Here is a 17,460-nt window from a genome sequence, read left to right as displayed (position 1 = left end):
CTGCCAGCATGCCCTTCTTCCTCTGTGGCACTGACTTGGACCGGCACAGCTGCAAGCAATCGCAGCCTTGCCTCTGAACTCATGTTGGATATGTAGCCCACTCAGCTCCGATGGCATTTTACATTGACTGCCGGGCATATTTCGTCAGCTCTTCCCATGTGTGCGCCTGGTTTCAACAAGCAGATGATACGATTTGGGAGAGCACCCTCCTTGGTTCTTTCCCTTGGTGCCTTGCCTGTGTCCGCCGACAGGAAGTAGGCAAAGGGTGCATGGAGAAAGTTGCCAGGAAGCCCCCACTTGCAGAGGAAGCCTAGGGTTGCATGTGCCCCATCTCCCTGGCCAGTGAGCCAGCTTTCCTGGGAAGAGCAGCAATGGGTTGTACATGCTAGCACCCAAAGCTTGGTGCTGAGAGGACTGCCTCAGAGACAGACGGACAGACGGACAAACAGACGGACGGACGGACGGAGAGGACAGAGCCGTCATCAGAAAGGCTCCACTCTGACTGTCCTGCTAATGGCAGTAGTGCAGGAGATATGAATCCCAGAGCAGAAAAGGCAGAGTTTCAGGAACCATGTTCTCACATGAAGGGTTTCTAGCCAGGAGGCCAACTTACCTTAAAAAACAAAACGAAACAACAAACACAGTGTGGTTCCCTACATAGCCACATCTTGCCCCACACGTGATCCTATCAACCCATTTTGGCCTTTCATTTGATCTGGTCCAGCCCTAGTCTTGGCCTTCCACATCAGACTCTGGGCAGCCAGGTTGGCAGGCAGGGGCTGCCAGCCCATGGGTTCAGATCGGTTTCTGGCAGGAATCCAAAGGGCTGTTCTTCCAAGAGATGGTTAGATATTCACAGAGACTATTCCTGGGTGTGCATAGGTGCATAAAGGCCATCATCAAAGATGTACAGGACAGAGGAGGAGCCCAAAGACTTAACTAGAATTGTCCCAAGGAAGGAAGGTATTTATTTATAGGGCAACAAAAGAGCAGGGCTGGGGAGAGCAGTGTTGGTCGGCAGGGGTACAGTTTCGGTTTACACAATGAGACTTCTGGTTGTACAATTGTGTGACTATGCTTCACATTACCGAACCATACACTTAAATGGCTAAAATGGTCAAGCGTATGGTAGGTGTACTTTGTACACATGCACACTCTTTAAAATAACTTTTTAGGTTATTTATTGTATGTGTATGATTGTTTGCCTGTATGCATATGCATGCACCACATGTGTTCATGGTGTCTGGGGAGGTCAGAAGAGGGAAGTGTCAGATCCCCTGGAACTGGAGTTACAGATGGTTATGAGCCATCATGTGGATGCTGGGAACCAAACCTGGGCCCTCTGTGAAAGCAGCAAGTATGGTGATATTTTATTTGTACTGAAATGTGATTTTATTTGTATATTAATAAATAAAGTTGCCTAGGGGTCAGAGCAAGCCATAGCAGAAGCTGGGCTGTGGTGGTGCACACCTTTAATCCCAGCACTTGGGAGGCAGAGCTAGGCGGATCTCTGTGTGTTCAAGGATACAGCCAGCATGGAGATACATGCCTTTAATCTCAATACCAACCATAGAAGACCTGGAGGTCTGTACAAACAGGCAGTGACAAGGAGGTCATGTTGTTGGGTTTACAGCCAATGAGAAGGCAGAATAGAAAGTCAATAAAAAGGACAAACACACAGGAAGTAAGTCTCTTGCTGAGGAGGACAGCAGTAGCAGTGAAGGGTAAGGTTTTTAGCTCTTAGCTATTGCTCTGACCTCTTGGGCTTTTAACCCTGCAATTGGCTCTGTGTTTCTTATTTAATAAGATTGTTCATCTACAAGCAAGTGCTCTAAACCACTGAACCATCTTTCTAGCCCCAACTCACACATCTTTAGTTTAATAGGGCTGCCCCTATTGCCCTATGCCAGTGGTGATCAGGAGCGTTATTTTCTTGGAAGAACAGCAACAGTGTTTGTCTGCAATGATTGGAGAGATGAGGGTGGTAGGCTGGTATACATGAAAGTCACAGCTCATAGTAGTGGGAAATGTCAGAGCTTGACCAACCTCCTGACATACAGGAACTTCTAGCATCCTGGGCAGGAAGCTAGATCCATAATGAGCTTTTCATACTAAAGCCATGCACACAGGGGTCCAAACACATCAACTCTTGGGAGGCATCAACTCATGAGATGACTGTCCCTGATGGCCACATGCCCAGATGCCCTGTGAAGCAACACCAACCCTATGATCATGACAAGGTTGCCACACAAAGCACTAACCTGTGTCTGTGGAGGTCACCTCTGCGCCTCCATCAAGCATCCTTCTGCTATGCCTCTCTCCTTTGTTTATACATTCATCTTTTCATTTGTTTATTGAACATTTGTTCAATGTGCCTGTTACATGCTAAGGACTGTAATAGACACTAAGCAATTAATACTAGACAAGAAAAATATCCCACCCTCATGCAGCTCACAGTGCCATGGGAGAAAGAGAGGTAAATAAACATTTGGAATGAACTCTGATACCCAGAAGGTATACCAGGGCAGGACCAGACAGAATTTCAGCTCAGTCTCTCTTTACTGAGCTGCACACACACCCTATATGAGCCAATCCTACTCATCAAGACTTTTCCTCCTGCCCTCCTACCTAGGTCTCCCTCACATGGAATTCAAGCCCTCTGACATCTCCTGGGCCTCCCAGCAATGCTCAGCATCTTTTCTCATGGTTCCTAGACCACCATCATCATGAGTGATTTTCAGTTTTCCAGTGCATCCCCAATCTCCCCTTATACTTTCTTCCTGTGACCTCTTATTCCCTCAGACTAGTCGAACCAAACAAGGAAAACAGTTAGCTCAGACTCTGGGGATACGTCTGGCTCTGTCTACTGAACCCTGTGCAGGCTGAGAGACAGGGTGTGGAGGAAGACTGCGGCAGGGGCAGAAAGCCTGCTCTTGCCCCTGCTGAGATGACCACCTGCTGTGTAGGCGGGCATTCTGGGAGAAGAGGAGACCGAGGGTAGAGCAGCAATGGGAGAATGGGAGTGACAAACTCCTACGTGAGTATGCCAGGAATAAGCAAAAACCTAAGTGGGGAATAGCCAGAGAGCTCTGCGAAGGCGCCCTGAGCCAGCTCTGACCTTGACAAAGCACTGGACATCCCTGCAGGAGCCATGGGGCCTTGCCTGTGTAGACACAGCCTGACAGTCCAACTCTCAGAAGCTCAAAAGTACAGAATCTAGGAGAAAGCTAAACATATAAAATTCAAAATCCCTTAACCCCGTGTAAAAATAATCAGCAGTATTTCAGTAAGAGTATATGCCTCCCATTATCTGAAGCTCACTTAGCCGAGAAAAAGGAGTTTCTCGGCTTTTCACCAGCACCTTTCACTCTGGATTTACTGACCACCACTGGTTATTAGGATGACAATAATCTAATAGAATGTAGGAAATAAACCAATGTTTTATTCATGAGGCTGACTTAAGCATCTAATTTTTTAATTGAGCACAGACAGTCTCCAGTGTTGCCTGACTCAGACTGTCTTGATCTATTTAGCTGATGGTGTCTAAAACATTAGCACAATTCCACATCACATTGGCACAGGCCAAAAATGGTTAGGTTCCCACTAGGCTCCAGTACAAAAGGCATAAACTGAGCCTGTCCCTCTCCCCATACTATATCGCCATCTGGTGACAGAGTTAGTAACTGCAGGCTGTAGGGGGCTGGGGTAAAAACTTTGGCCTGTCGATTTCCATGACTATCGTCCTTTGTTTATCTCAAGCTATCACAAACTTAATATATGAACTTTACGGTTTATAATGGAGTTAAATTAATGAACTAAGGCTGGGGAGATGATTCCGCAGTTAAGAGCACAGGCTGCTTGCTTTTTCAAACGACCGAGGATCTATTCTCGGGACCTAAACAGGAGCTCACAATAGTCTGTAACTCCTGTCTCAGGAGATCTGACATCTTTTTCTAGCCTCCAAGGGTACCAGGCATGCATATCGCACACAGATACTCATGCAGGCAAAACACCTATACACATAAAAAATAAAATGGACCAAGTTTGCAGTTTGAAGATTTCAAATGAAGCTGTTAGTTTGCTAAATAATTTATTTTTTAAAACTACATTTTCTCTTTCTCTGTCCCCCCACTCTCTCTGAGTGTGCATGTGCGTGCGTGTCTGTGTGTGTGTGTGTGTGTGTGTGTGTGGTGCATAACATACATGTGGGGGGGGGTCAGAAAAAGCTGCAGAAGTTGGTTCTCTCCGTCATGTGTGTCCCAGGGATCAAACTCAGGTCACTGGGCTTGGCAGCAAGCGCCTTTTACCCACTGAACCCTCTTGCAGGATGTCATGTATTCATTCATTCTATACTTTATTTCTAAGTGCCCACTGTGAGTACCAAACACTGCAGGGGCTATTTGGGAATGGGTCTTTTGCACATTGGGGACAATATCTGGTATGGCATGTGTGCTCAATTATTGATTGACTGAATGAATATGGCCCAAGGGACCTGGAAGTACATAGTAAGAACACCTAATCCAGGCTCAAGAGTGCTGGTACAAGGTGTTTCAAGTGTGGTTAATGGAGGCATCATGATGTCTGGTCAATTACAGATGACTTATGGAATGACGGTCCCTGAGCCGTTAGTGCCTAGTGCTGTCCCCACCATCTTGGTTTGTTAGTGTTCACAAAGATATTCAGACAATGACAAAAACCATCCAGCAATGAAGTTTTCAGAACTCATCTCCATCATTGTGACATGTGACTGTGGCTAACATACATCAAGAGGGAGATGATAATGTGCTCATTTGGAGAAGGGTTTAGGAGCATAGATTTGGCCATGATGACGTCTCTAGGCATCTTTCCATCTCTGATCTCCGTCAGTCACCATATCTATTATAAATCCAGAGTTTTCTTGGAATATAAAGTAAGGAGGCCAGGTGTTTGCAAATACCAGCCATGCAATGCCAAGGTGCCTTAGGTGAGGTTAATGCTCCCCAGGGGACTCTGCATGCTTGGTTAACAGTGCCAAGTCACATGACACCTCGTTACAAAGTGAAAGAAACATACGCACCTTTCTTCCCTCGCTTGTCTTTGCTCCTCTCTTTTGTCTAGATATTCTCGGCTAGCAGAAATGTTCAGAACAAACAACAAGAGGAGAAAAATAGACTTAGATGTTCAGAAGATTACAAAGCAATTACTAAAAGGAAAGGCCCTACTATTGCCTTAGGAAATGAAAATTTGTCATAGTTGAATGCTAAAAGTTTAGGGGCTCCTTCAAACATGCTAAACACAGTGGATTTTTTTTTTCAATAAAATGGAAAGAAGTCAGAAAAGCAGGAAAACATTGGCTTAGTCAGAAACACTACTCATCACTCTGTTTTCAGCCCAAGGCCACTGAAAGGTCTTACTTTGTGCTTTCACTTTTATTTACACCCATGACATGTCCAACATTGTTCAATTTTAATGTTTCATTTTTCTGGTCCTGCTGGTGAGGTTCCAACTTAAGTCTAAGTTAAAGACTAGCTGGCCACATGTCTTTCAGCAGACTGTTTTCCTGGAGAGTCTGGACATCATGGTTGTCTACACTGGACCTTATAATGTGGTGGAGGGTACATAATAACTGGACATAACGAGACAATCTCAGAAAGACTAAAGGAGGTGTAGACTGGGGAAAATGCAGGAAGGATCCAGATGTGCTGTGCATAAGCATCCATGTTCATTGTCTTCCAAGCTAGAAATCTTCTAAGCCAGGAAGCTTGATGCTTCATCACTAACGCACCTGAAGCCGGAGGATAACTGTGATGTGCAAAGGCATGAGGCATGTGAACAATTTACTCAGCAGGACTGAGATGTGGGCTGCCAGAGCAAGATCACCCCTGGCATGGAGGAGACATGCACCTTAATGTGCTTCCCTATTTAATTCTCTTTCCATCCACATTCTCAAATATGGAGCCATGGTCACTGTAACTAATTGTCACCTGTGGTCAGTCTGTCCTGATGACTAGCATTCTTTGTGGACAAGGGGTCACTTTGCTTGGTTCTCTCTGCACTCTTAAATAACAAGTGATAATCACCTGAAAGCCAAAGTTAGTGGTGACTGATGATGCGCCATCTCTGAAGACCAGATGTCAGAGTCAGTCCCCAGTCTGTGTGCACGTAAACGTGTGTACAACATGGATTTGAATGTTACAACACGTTCTCAGTCTATCTTCCTGCTTTACTGGGACTCCAATGCAATAAATAATAGGGATTTGGGTGTTTTTCCAAGGGTTTCTGAGACTTCTTTTTCTCACACTTTGTTTCCAGTAGGCTCACTGGCCCCCCTCTCTCATTTCAATTCTGCTGCCTGCCTCATCCAACGAATTCATGATTTTTTCCATGTTTCAGCTATGTGCATTTCTACTCAGCTTTTCTTCACATCTTCACAAAGGCTTGTCTTTTCAGCTGTTTCAAGCATACTTCTGCTACCCTTGCTCTTTTTTTTTCAGTCTTACTAGTAAAAAGTCTTACTCTGGTAACATTCCACTGTAATATATAGGGAATGAATTCTAATGTAGTTTGTCATATAGATCAATTATTTCCAAGAATAGCTTGTGGCAGAGATGTGCTTGCCTTTACTCTTGGAACACATTCACAATAGTTACTTTAAAATCTGCCTGACAATGACATCATCTGTGTCCCTTCAGTCGTTATCATCTTTTCAGCATCTTTCTTCTTTGTGCTAAAATTTCCTCAGCTCTTTGTGACAGGCTGTTTTGCATTGCATCTGTTTATCTCAAATCTACAACAAAAATCTGAGGACTTAAATTCTAAAAATGACACTCATTCTTGTTTTGTTTTTGTAGATAATCAAATAGATTGGGTTCACCTGTGAGCACCTTCTGACGTGGGCTCCAGTATTATTAGTTCAGTTCTCTGGAGTTTCTACTGTGTTGGGTCAGGCCTTGTGCACCACCCTGCAGTCGTCCTGGGACCTGGGTGGTAGTCCTCTCTCTAGCCTGTTCTCAGAGCTGGGCTGGCTGTTTATGCTAGGAGCTACACATGTTCAAATCAGAGATGGGTTGCAGCTCAGGAAGCTCTCTCTCTCTCTCTCTCTCTCTCTCTCTCTCTCTCTCTCTCTCTCTGTGTGTGTGTGTGTGTGTGTGTGTGTGTGTGTGTGTAGTTCAGAGGACAATCTTGGTTTATTCCTCAGAATCACTATGCACCTTGTTTGATTTTGTGGGTGGGTGTGACTGTGTATGCAGAGGCCAGAGGAGAATGCTGGGGATCCTGCTTTATCACTTTCCACCTCATTCCTTTGAGACAGGGTCTCTCATTGAACCGGGCCTGGGATGGGACTAGCAAGGCCCACTAACGCCCTTGTCTTCCCCCAGCTCCCTATAAGCCCTCCACAGCACAGGCTTTTACAGGTCTGCATGCTTCCAGACTTAGCTTTTCATGTGGATGCCTGGATCTAAATTCAAGTCCTCGTGTTCTATAGCAAGCATTCTTCTTACCCACTGAGCAATTGCTTCAGCCCCACCTCAGCCAGGGCCCACCCTTTTTGAGACAGAATGACTCATAGGCTCAAAGCTTACCTAAGTAAGCCAGGATGGGTGGCCACACAGCCTCCTCACAGGCATCCTCCTGTCTCTGCCTCCCTGGCAATGGGAGGACAAGTGTATGCCACTATAGGTAGATTTATTACCCAGGTTCTAAGGTTAAAGTTGGATTTTCACACTTTCATGGCAAGCACTTAATGAACTATCCCCTAGCTTTCTCTGGTGCTGGTGGTCCTGTTTTCTCTAGAAGCAGCATTTCGTGTACCCAATTTTAAGTGATTTTCAATAAGACTTTTGGTGTATAACTTAATCCTTGAATTTTCCACGTATTTTGAGGCAAATTCTCAGCTGCTAATTGGTGGTAAAACATGAGATTTCTCAAAGATCCATAAATCAGAAAGCATTTAACTTGTTCCAGGGGTTTTAAAAATTGGATTTTATAAACAACTTCTGGAACTACCTCAGAAGGGGTGCAGACAGGTTGATGTTTCCACGCACCATTTGGTAGAATTCTGACAGCTCATAGTATACCACACACGTGTGGCAGAAAATGATCTTGGTTTACCTCATGTCACCTATTCATCCTCTCTTACCAAAGCCAGGCTTAGCCTTCCACTGAGAGACTTGGAGTGTCTGTGCATGAAGCAGTAAGTAGTCACTAAGCAGCTTTACAATTCTGCTCGTATTTGGGTCATTTCTACAATGACACATGCTCCTCTTGGCCTCTGGGGAAGTCACTGAATCTGTAAGTTATCACTGATCATGCCTTATGTTCTCTAAGGATGTGACGAGCGTCATCCATGGGAGTGTCTGCCAAAGAAACTAAACTGAGGAAATGGGAAGCAGAGATGGGGAGAAACATGGGAAGAGGGGGAAATGGCGATGTTCTGGGAGGGATAATGAGAAGCCGAGGGTGTAAGATACAGAGTGTGGTGGGGAGAGGCAGGAAAGGGGGAGAGGAAGAGAAGAGGGGGGAAGAAGGGCAGGGAGGAAAGGTGTAAGGAAAGACTTGGTGCTGTGCATTCTCCAAAGCACAGCATGTGGAGCCCAGGGAGGGGAGAGGAGAGAGCTGGACCCGGAGGACAACCAACAGGTGAACTGGTAAAAGGGGAAGCAGGGGGACGCTGGGTTCAATGGGAACAGAGAGGCTAAGACATGGACATTCAATGGGACGTGGAACCTTCAATGGGACATGGAACCTTTAATGAGACAGCCCAGGGAAACATCCATAGAGGGAACAGAGAGCATGGCATAGGCTTGGAGTAATTGGTACAAAAATTCACCCACATGAAAAATCAATACATATCATACAAGATAAATTTTATCATATATTAAAAAATATATCCACATATATATGAATATGTAGTTACTACAGGGAGCAAAGAACAAACCAGAAAGTTGGGGGAAAAAAGATTTTCTTTCCGCATCTAATAGGATATGAATAAAACATGAAGACCTTCAGGGAGAAATGGCAAATTACATTGAGGCAATCAGGCTCTGTGTCCTGGGTAAAGCCACTTTGACTGATGGTGACCAAGGTTGCACAGCATCCTAACTGCATTTGGCTGCCTGTGCTTCCTGCCACATGGCTAGAGGAAGGCAGGACACACCATACCCAAGCAGCCTGCTGCAGGGAGTCTTACTCCTCTTCAAAGGTATGCACAGAATTGGGAGCAAAGGTGTTGCCTCCTGGCCCACTTAGGAAGCCTGTAAGTCTGCGCTTTAAGTTCGGAAGCACAGTTAGAAACAGTCTTCAAGCCCTTACTTGAATCGGTTTCGCTCTTCCCGCTCTATCCTCTGCAGCCTTTCTTCTCTCTCTTGGCGCCTCCGTTCTCTCTCTGCTGCCAGGGACTCCTGGTGCTGCCTGAAGGAGGATGTGAGGAGACCGCTTGGCGATGGCCTGAAAACACAACATTATGCTTTAGTTGCTTGGCCTGTGGATAAAAGCATAGAGCGGGGGCCTGGGGAGATGGTTCAGTGGTTAAATCTCTTGCCTCATGAATGTGAGGACCAGAGATCAAATGCCTAGAACCCATGTAAATGATGAGTTACCAGTGTGGTAGCCTGCCTGTAAACTCCTATCTGGGAAGGCAGAGACAGGGGATCCCCAGAGCAAGCTGGCTAGTGAGCCTGGCCATGGCAGCAAGCTTTGGCTTTGACTGAGATCCTCTGCCTCAATGAGTAAAGGTAGAAGAGCCATGGGGGATGCTTCTCAACATCAGCTTAGGGCTTCCACCAACATCATACATGATACATGTAAGAAAACACGTATGTACATATATGCATACTACACACATGCGAGCGCACACACACAGAAAAAAGAAAGAAAAGCACAGAAGCAGGAATCACTCCCCAGTGTGGTTTGAATGGTGGGTCTACCAGCACCTAGGTGGCGCTAAGAAAATCAGTAGGGATCTCAATCCCTTCTCGTTCAGAAGCCTTGTCTGTAAATGGTGATAAGCAAACTGCTCCCATGCTGAGATAATATGTATAACTGAAGATGTATATAAAACACCAAGCAACATGCTTGGCCTGTAAGTGGTCATCAGTCATAGTCATGGGAATCACTATAAACAGAAGTCCAGGCAGAGGCACTGCATGTATGTACATATATTTATACAATAGATACCTTTATATTTATATTTAAAATTGGTTTATGCTAGAGCTTTGAAAAACTACAATCAATTTTCAATCTAAAACTGTTTTCTGTTTGCACATTTTACTGTTTACTACTTTCTCTATGTGCATCTCAAAAGAATGGTGTCATCTTAAAACAAGGTGTTCGGAAGACAGACAGAAAAGGCATGACAGAGGCCTAAAAAGCGGATCCAACTAAGGACATTTTCTTCAGTTTTAAGACTCATCCAAGGACATTTTGCATGTCAAAGGCCAGTTCTTATTCTTGGCCAGAGTTCATGTAAAATAGACCATTCTTAACTGAGGGGAGGCCTCAGTGGGGGCCCCTGGTATGGGAACCACAAGAAATATCAAGGAAGAGGATGGATGGGAGATGAGAAAACTGGAAAAGTAAATGGAATTTTAAAAAGGGGTGAGCTGGGGAGTCACCTGGGTCTCTGGGGAATAAAATACACCGTGAACAACTATTGCTTTTGCTTGTCAACAAAACCTTCCAAATATAAGATACAAACGCCTTTGAAATATATTGACTCTTTATCCAAGGATGCAGAGTGGGCAAAACCATATGTAAATTCAGAGATAATATGCTTGCACAGTCAGGGGCATGGAACTCCTTAGTGCCAAGAAAGACGGGATTCCAGGTCACATTCATCTAAGCCATCCTCACTAGTAAATGCAAGTTAGCAGTAAATGTCTAAGTTACAAAGTGGGTAGGGAAATGAAGGAGGACAGTTGACCGTCTATATGACCAAGTTCTGTACCCCAGGCTCACCCAGGAGCTCCCAATGAGCCCTGGACATATAGCCATAGACAGAATTTATTTAGTTTTCACCCTAAGAAGTCCATACTATGCTATATAGGTTCTATATTTTCTGAGCTACTGTTATTTTGCAATTTTTAAAATGCTATATGCAGGTAAATTTAATGCACAAAGTAAAGGGATTCCTTTAATCTCTTGCATGATGATTGATAGACATTAAGGATATTAATATATTAATAAATTTATATAATACATTGATCTGATGTTCAACATAGAGAAAACACATTCTTCTTACATACACAAAGATTTAAAACCTGTCATTAAACCACTAAAAACACGAATAGATGGATGACCAGAACCCATGTCATGTGATCTCCCTTCCTGGTCATAATGCAGTTAAGTTGAAAATAAACAATAAGGAAATAAATCTGAAATTAAAAAAACTCACTAACTATAAAATTTAACACACCTAAATTTTGCATTTTCAACATCACATTCACAAATAAAAATATAAAATTGGGCCAAAGATTTAATTCTCTTAGGTTAATACATATCTAAATCACCATCTCAAGAGGATTTTTCAGGGAGCTTTACAAATGAGTTGGAAATCTTTGCAGAGGATCTGAGATTGTTGTTGAGTGAATAAAAACAAAGCAGAGTACTGTCTCATGAAATGTCCAAATCCATTCAATAACCACGGCAGCCAGGTATAACTGTGATCTTGATTCACAACTGAAATGGACTAATGGAAGAAGGTCACTGCCTAGGACACAGACTCACACACACACACAATACTAGTTCATAACGAACATGTCAGTACCATCAGTGGGGGCATTGATAGTCTATCCAACAAATGGTGCTGGCACTAATGTCAGTCATAGAATAAAATGCCGAGAGCTGGTCTTCAAACCGTACATGGGGAAAGAATCCTAAATAGTTAAGCAAAAAATGAACCATACACCAAAACAACCCATGCTGTAAAATGCTAAAAACGTGTCTTCTTTTTGCAATAGAGTCTGTATGAGCTCTTCATCCCTTCCAGGGACACAGGCAAGCATCAGATGACTCATGCCTTGGTCTTCTCGGGAATTCTTGGAGCTGAGAGAAAGGCTCCCCTCATCATCTAGGCTGCTATCACTTATACTCCTGCTTTCCTGGCAATGATGGTGCTTTCCTGAACTTCACCCTTACTGAAGATTCCTGGAGCATTCCTCCTGGAGCATTTGTACTATTGCCAGGGACCCAGAAATCTCCCACATGGTAATTAGCAATACAGAGTATTTCCCTCTATTCTCTTTCTGATATTTGGCCTCAGACATTTGTTTTTGTTTGAGAGGGGAGAGAAATTGGGAGGACATTGTTTTTCTCATAGGAATTCCACATTATTTCCATTATGCTAATGTCAGCAATAAAGGATTGGTTACAGAAAGAACTGAAATGATATACTTGAGAGGGAGAACAATTTTCTTGGATGTGGAAACAAGCAGGTCCTTTTGCTCCACGCCGTGGGAACAGTCAGCCCTTCTTTTTCTAGGAGTTCCTTGCTTTCCCAGTAGAAAAGGAGTCTGCCCAACAACCTGAGACAACCAGTCCAATCATGACCTTGAGTGGTTTGGGGTGTCTCTCAGCTCCTGACAGAATAGACGGCGGCCTGGGCTGAGTGAACACAACATAGATGATTTGACCTGAAGTGGGGTGGATGGCTCTCTGTCATCGGCAGTCTCTCCCTTTTGATGATGAGTTGGCACCGCGCTGATCTAAGAATCTGCAGACAGACTAAACATGAGATTGGAAGTCTTTCTGAAGGCGAAGCTGAGACAAACAGGAAAGATGAACGCTAGCTTCAGTTTTTAAAACAGTTGAGAACCATTCAAGACGGTCTCAGTCTGCTAGCTAGCCAGGTGCCGAGCCAAGGGATGTCTCTAAGCTCAAGGGCAGCAGATAAGTCTTGTTTGTTTAGTGCACAGTGAATTTGAGTGGACACACAGTATCTTCTAGAGACAGAGCTCAGATAGCACAGCTTCTCTTCTCACAGCAGTGATCAGCTAGGGAGGCAGTTCCACTGGTAAAATGATTTCCTTGCAAGTACGAGGACCCAAGTTCAACCCCCAGAACCCCCCTCTCCCACACACACACACAAAAGGCAGGCATGGTGGCATGTTCTTCAAACTCCAGACCTTAGAAAGCAGAAAGAGGTAAATATCTGGGGCTCAGCTCACTGGCCAGCCAGTCCAGTCAACTTGCAAGCTCTAGGCCACTGAGAGACCCTGTCTCAAAAAGACAAAATGGACAGCTCCTGAGGAATGACATTCAAGGTTGCCTTCTGCTTCCCACATATATACTCACACACATATGCACCTACACACCTACAGACTCACAAACTCACTCCCCCCACCCTTGAATCCAGCCTGATCACGTGGCTTGTTTTGAACAATGCAGCAACAGAGCCATCATGTAGAGGCCAAGTCTTGGACGTTTCCACACAGAGGCTCACCCCTCTGTTGCCCTTGCAGGGGTGGCCCACCAGCACCACAGTGTAAGCAGGCCTGAGTGAGGTGACTGCACAATCAGGTTTATGCTATGGTCTCCTGTCCACTCAGCCAAGGGCCAGACAATTGCTAGATTTAGATAACCAGTAAACCCAAAGAGACCAGCTGATTGCCAACACCTGAGTAAAGCAAGTTGGAACCGGATCATCTGTCAGAGCACGCATGGCCAACATTACCAGGGAGGAGGGGGTAGTAACACATGGCTGCTATTTTTAACAACTAATTTTAGATGCTACTTATGTGCTCTAAAGCTGACCCAAACAGGATGGATGGGTCAGGAGAATATTTTCCCTATTTCTGATCAGAAAATTCTGGCAATTTTTTTGTGGCCTCCAATAAAAATCTAAATGTAGGAACAATAAAATTCACTTCATAATCTTACCTACTTGGTAAACTTATCCATCACCACATGCAATAGGCCCCTGCCAAGCAAGCCATTCAAGACAGAGATTAGAGTACTAAGAGGCATCATGGCTCAGTTGTGGAAAAATATTGTGCTGAATACAGCTAGACCTAACAAAGCTAAAAGCGCAAGACCTCAGTAAAGTAGATTACACAACAAAACCCAAGAACGAAGGAATATTGGGTCCCCAACAAGGTAAGATTTATGATATATTGATTGAAAATGCCAATGTGTGAAAAGAAATTATACACACACACACACACACACACACACACACACACACACACACACACAGACATGTGAATAGTCATTGTAACTAAAGCCCAATGAGGCACACATGATAGGTATAAGAGTCCAGCCAAAAGAGTCAAGTGGCATTGCAGAAAACTGACTAGTGGACTTGAACAATGACATCAGTATTTAAAAAGCAACACATTAAAGAACCAAGGAAAAGAAGAATCCACAGAATACCAATAAAGTTTGGGAAAGTCATTCAACATGGAACTGGAGTCATCATAAGAAAGGGGAGATGAATTTTTTTTTAAAAAAATAGACACTGAAAAGTTTTCTAAATAATGAGAACTATAAACCACCATGTCCAATAATTTCATTAACTCCCAAGTACAAGAAATATCAAGAAAATCGTTTAAATACATATCAAATTCAAATTGACAAAAAGACAATCATAAAAAGCAGCCAGAGAAAACAGACCCACTACACAAAGAGCAACAGTGAATATGGGAAATTATTGTCAAAATTGATGGGAAAGAGATGAACTGAAAAGAAGAAGAAATGCAGAAGAAAAGAGATGAAAAGCAGAGAACTCCATCAATAATTCTTTTGGGGAGGCATGGGAGAGAGAGTCTTAAACTAGAAAATGTGTTTTGTTTAACTTGCAAAAGAATTATCTAGTTTACACAGCTTGTAGAAGTAGAAAATTCTTTAAAACAATGGAAACCCAAGTTGAAATAGCTATCTGGAAATACATGGAATACCCTAACAAGAAGACCCTCCTTCCTCAGATATTCTCTGTCCCCAAATTGCAGTTCTGAATACATGCTGAGGAAATTACAGGAGTTTGTAAAGATCAAACACACTATTCTCTTGACAGTAAAACTCAGAGAAGCCTGGGGCTAACACTGCAGCTTCCAACAGCCTGTAGATTTATGCAGTGTTTTTGTTATTGTTTACAAAAATGTAAATATTTTGTAATCAGCCTTATAAATTGACCTTTGGACTAATGTATTTAGAATATTTTCCATGCAGAACTATACAACTATAAAACTGAAGGTCTTATTCCTTCCTTTATTAGGTATTTCAGTCATTTTATTATATCATATTCAGATTATTGAATATGTTTTTAGACAAAGAATTGGTTAGCAATTTTTGGTATTTAATATGCCATGGGGCTTTCTGTAAATGCTTCTAAGACAAGGTAAGGGGGAAATGACACAGTAGTTTTCACTGCCCTTTTATCAAGTCTCTTGGTTCCAAACTCTCATTAGTTAAAATCAGAGAGATGTACATAGTTATTGGGCTCCCATAATTTATATAAATTTTTTCCTTTCCTTTTTTTCCTTCTATTGAAAATAGGTTCTTTTCTCATACAATATATCCTGATTATAGTTTCCCCTCCCTCCACTCCTCCCAGTTCCTCTATATCCTCTAGTTCCTCCCCTCCCCTCCAAATCCACTCCTTTTCTGTCTCTCATTAGAGAAGAACAGGCTTCTAAGAGACAAAAACCAAACATGAAAAAATAAAATAAGATGAATCAAAAGTTATCATATCAAAGTTGGACATGGCAACCCAATAAGAGGAAAAGAGGCTCAAGGGCAGACACAAGAGCCGGAGACCCACTTGTCCTCACAGTCAAGAGTCCCATGAAATTACTAAACTAATAGCTGCACTATATATACAGAGGCCCTGGTGTGGACACATGCAGTCTCTGTGCTTGTTGCTTTAGTCTTGGTGAGCTCATATGTGCCTTGCTTAGTTGATTCAGAGGGCCTTGTTCTCCTGGTGTCCATCACTCCCTCTATTGTTAATCTTCATTGTCAACTTGAAGGGATTTAGATTCACCATGGAAACATACATTTGAAAGTGTCTAAGAGGGAAGACCCACCCCATGGGTTAATATCTCCTATTCAACACAGAAGAGAAAGTGAGCTGAGCACCAGCATTCATCTCTCTCTGCATTCTGACTCCTCAGGCTCTTGCTGCCATGACTTCACCTCTACAATGTACCATAAAACCAAACAATTCTTCCCTCCTTAGAGCTGTTTTTGTTGATTATTTTTGTCACAGCATTGAGAAAAATAACCAACGCACCCACCTAACCAATATAGACAGATATTGAAAGTCAAAGAAAAAAATACTTTTCCAGCGATAAAACAAGAATATAAATTCTAGATTTACAGCATAAGAAATGCTGGCAGAGGATAAAGGATTCCACCTCACAACTTTGATCCACACAAAAAAATAAAAAGAGAAATAGGCAAATATTTTTTAATGTCCTTTAAAGACAACAAGCAGAGCAGCAATCCCTGTAGGATTACAATACATAGAAAAGTAAATACATGGTGACTTGGGTGGAAGGATGAAAACAAAAGTATTCTCATAGGGTTGTATGAATGCAACAAATTAAGATGAACATGGTAAATGTCCAAATTATCAACACAAGACAGTTAACTACAAATAAGATAAGAAATGAAACAGACTAATAAAAATAGACACTAAAAATGGACAGAGATGATTAAATGGGAAAATAACAGATTAAACAAATATAGTAGAAATGATACAAACTTAAGCTCAATCTAATCAACAATCACATTAAATATAAATGGTTTAAACATCCCCACTTAACAGGCAGAGATTGTCAGATTAGATTTTTGAAAGTCAGTAAGTTGCCTACACTAATTCTACTTAAATATAAAAGTTAATTTATGTTCAAATAAAAAGATGGACAAATAGATTCATGATTAAAATATTTTAACAGGGATAAAGTAAGCCATTTCAACATGATAAAAGGCAACTGTCACCAGGAGGATGTAGCAATTATAAACAGTTATGTACTAATAAATGAACATTGACATAAAGAAGGAAAATTAGTATTCAAGAGACAAGTAAATATAATTATAGGATAGGATTTTGTCACCATTTTCTCAGGAACTAATGGAAAATGTAGATGAAAAGTCATTAAGGACATAGAACACTGAAACAATACCAGCACACAAATCAATATTTATTGGACATTCCATCCAGCATCAGGAAACACATTCATTGCAAGTGATCACAAAAAATTTTCTATGAGAGAAGATAGCCTGAGCTACAAGGTAAAATTCATGAAATGTAAAAGAGTTAAAGAAGATACAAGTATGCTATTGACCAGAATTTCATTAACTTCAATATTATAGCAGAATGGAAGTTTATAAACCTGAAAATATCCATAAGTTAAAGAAATACTTTAAAATAACCCAAATATTCAAAAAATAAGCACTTTAAAATAACCTATGGATGAGAAAAATTTTTTTGAAAAGAAGTAAGAAGCATTTTGAGCAAACCAAAAGTAAATATAAGCAAAAACC

General features: G+C 42.3%; 1 protein-coding gene across 1 annotated transcript in view; it reads right to left on the bottom strand.

Annotated features, from left to right (window-relative positions):
• The window catches only part of Fhod3 (formin homology 2 domain containing 3), a 428,882-nt gene that overhangs the window by 71,627 nt on the left and 339,795 nt on the right, over window positions 1–17,460 (bottom strand). Inside the window, 2 exon segments of the mRNA XM_052741682.1 lie at window positions 5,057–5,107; window positions 9,292–9,426. Coding sequence (XP_052597642.1) covers window positions 5,057–5,107; window positions 9,292–9,426 — 186 coding nt within the window.

Source organism: Peromyscus californicus, unplaced genomic scaffold (assembly GCF_007827085.1).
Source record: "Peromyscus californicus insignis strain IS unplaced genomic scaffold, ASM782708v3 Scaffold_17__1_contigs__length_78620276, whole genome shotgun sequence".
In the NCBI taxonomy this organism is placed as follows: Eukaryota; Metazoa; Chordata; class Mammalia; order Rodentia; family Cricetidae; genus Peromyscus; species Peromyscus californicus.
The sequence above is the reverse complement of the archived record's forward strand: the minus strand, read 5'-3'. Positions and strand labels throughout refer to the sequence as shown.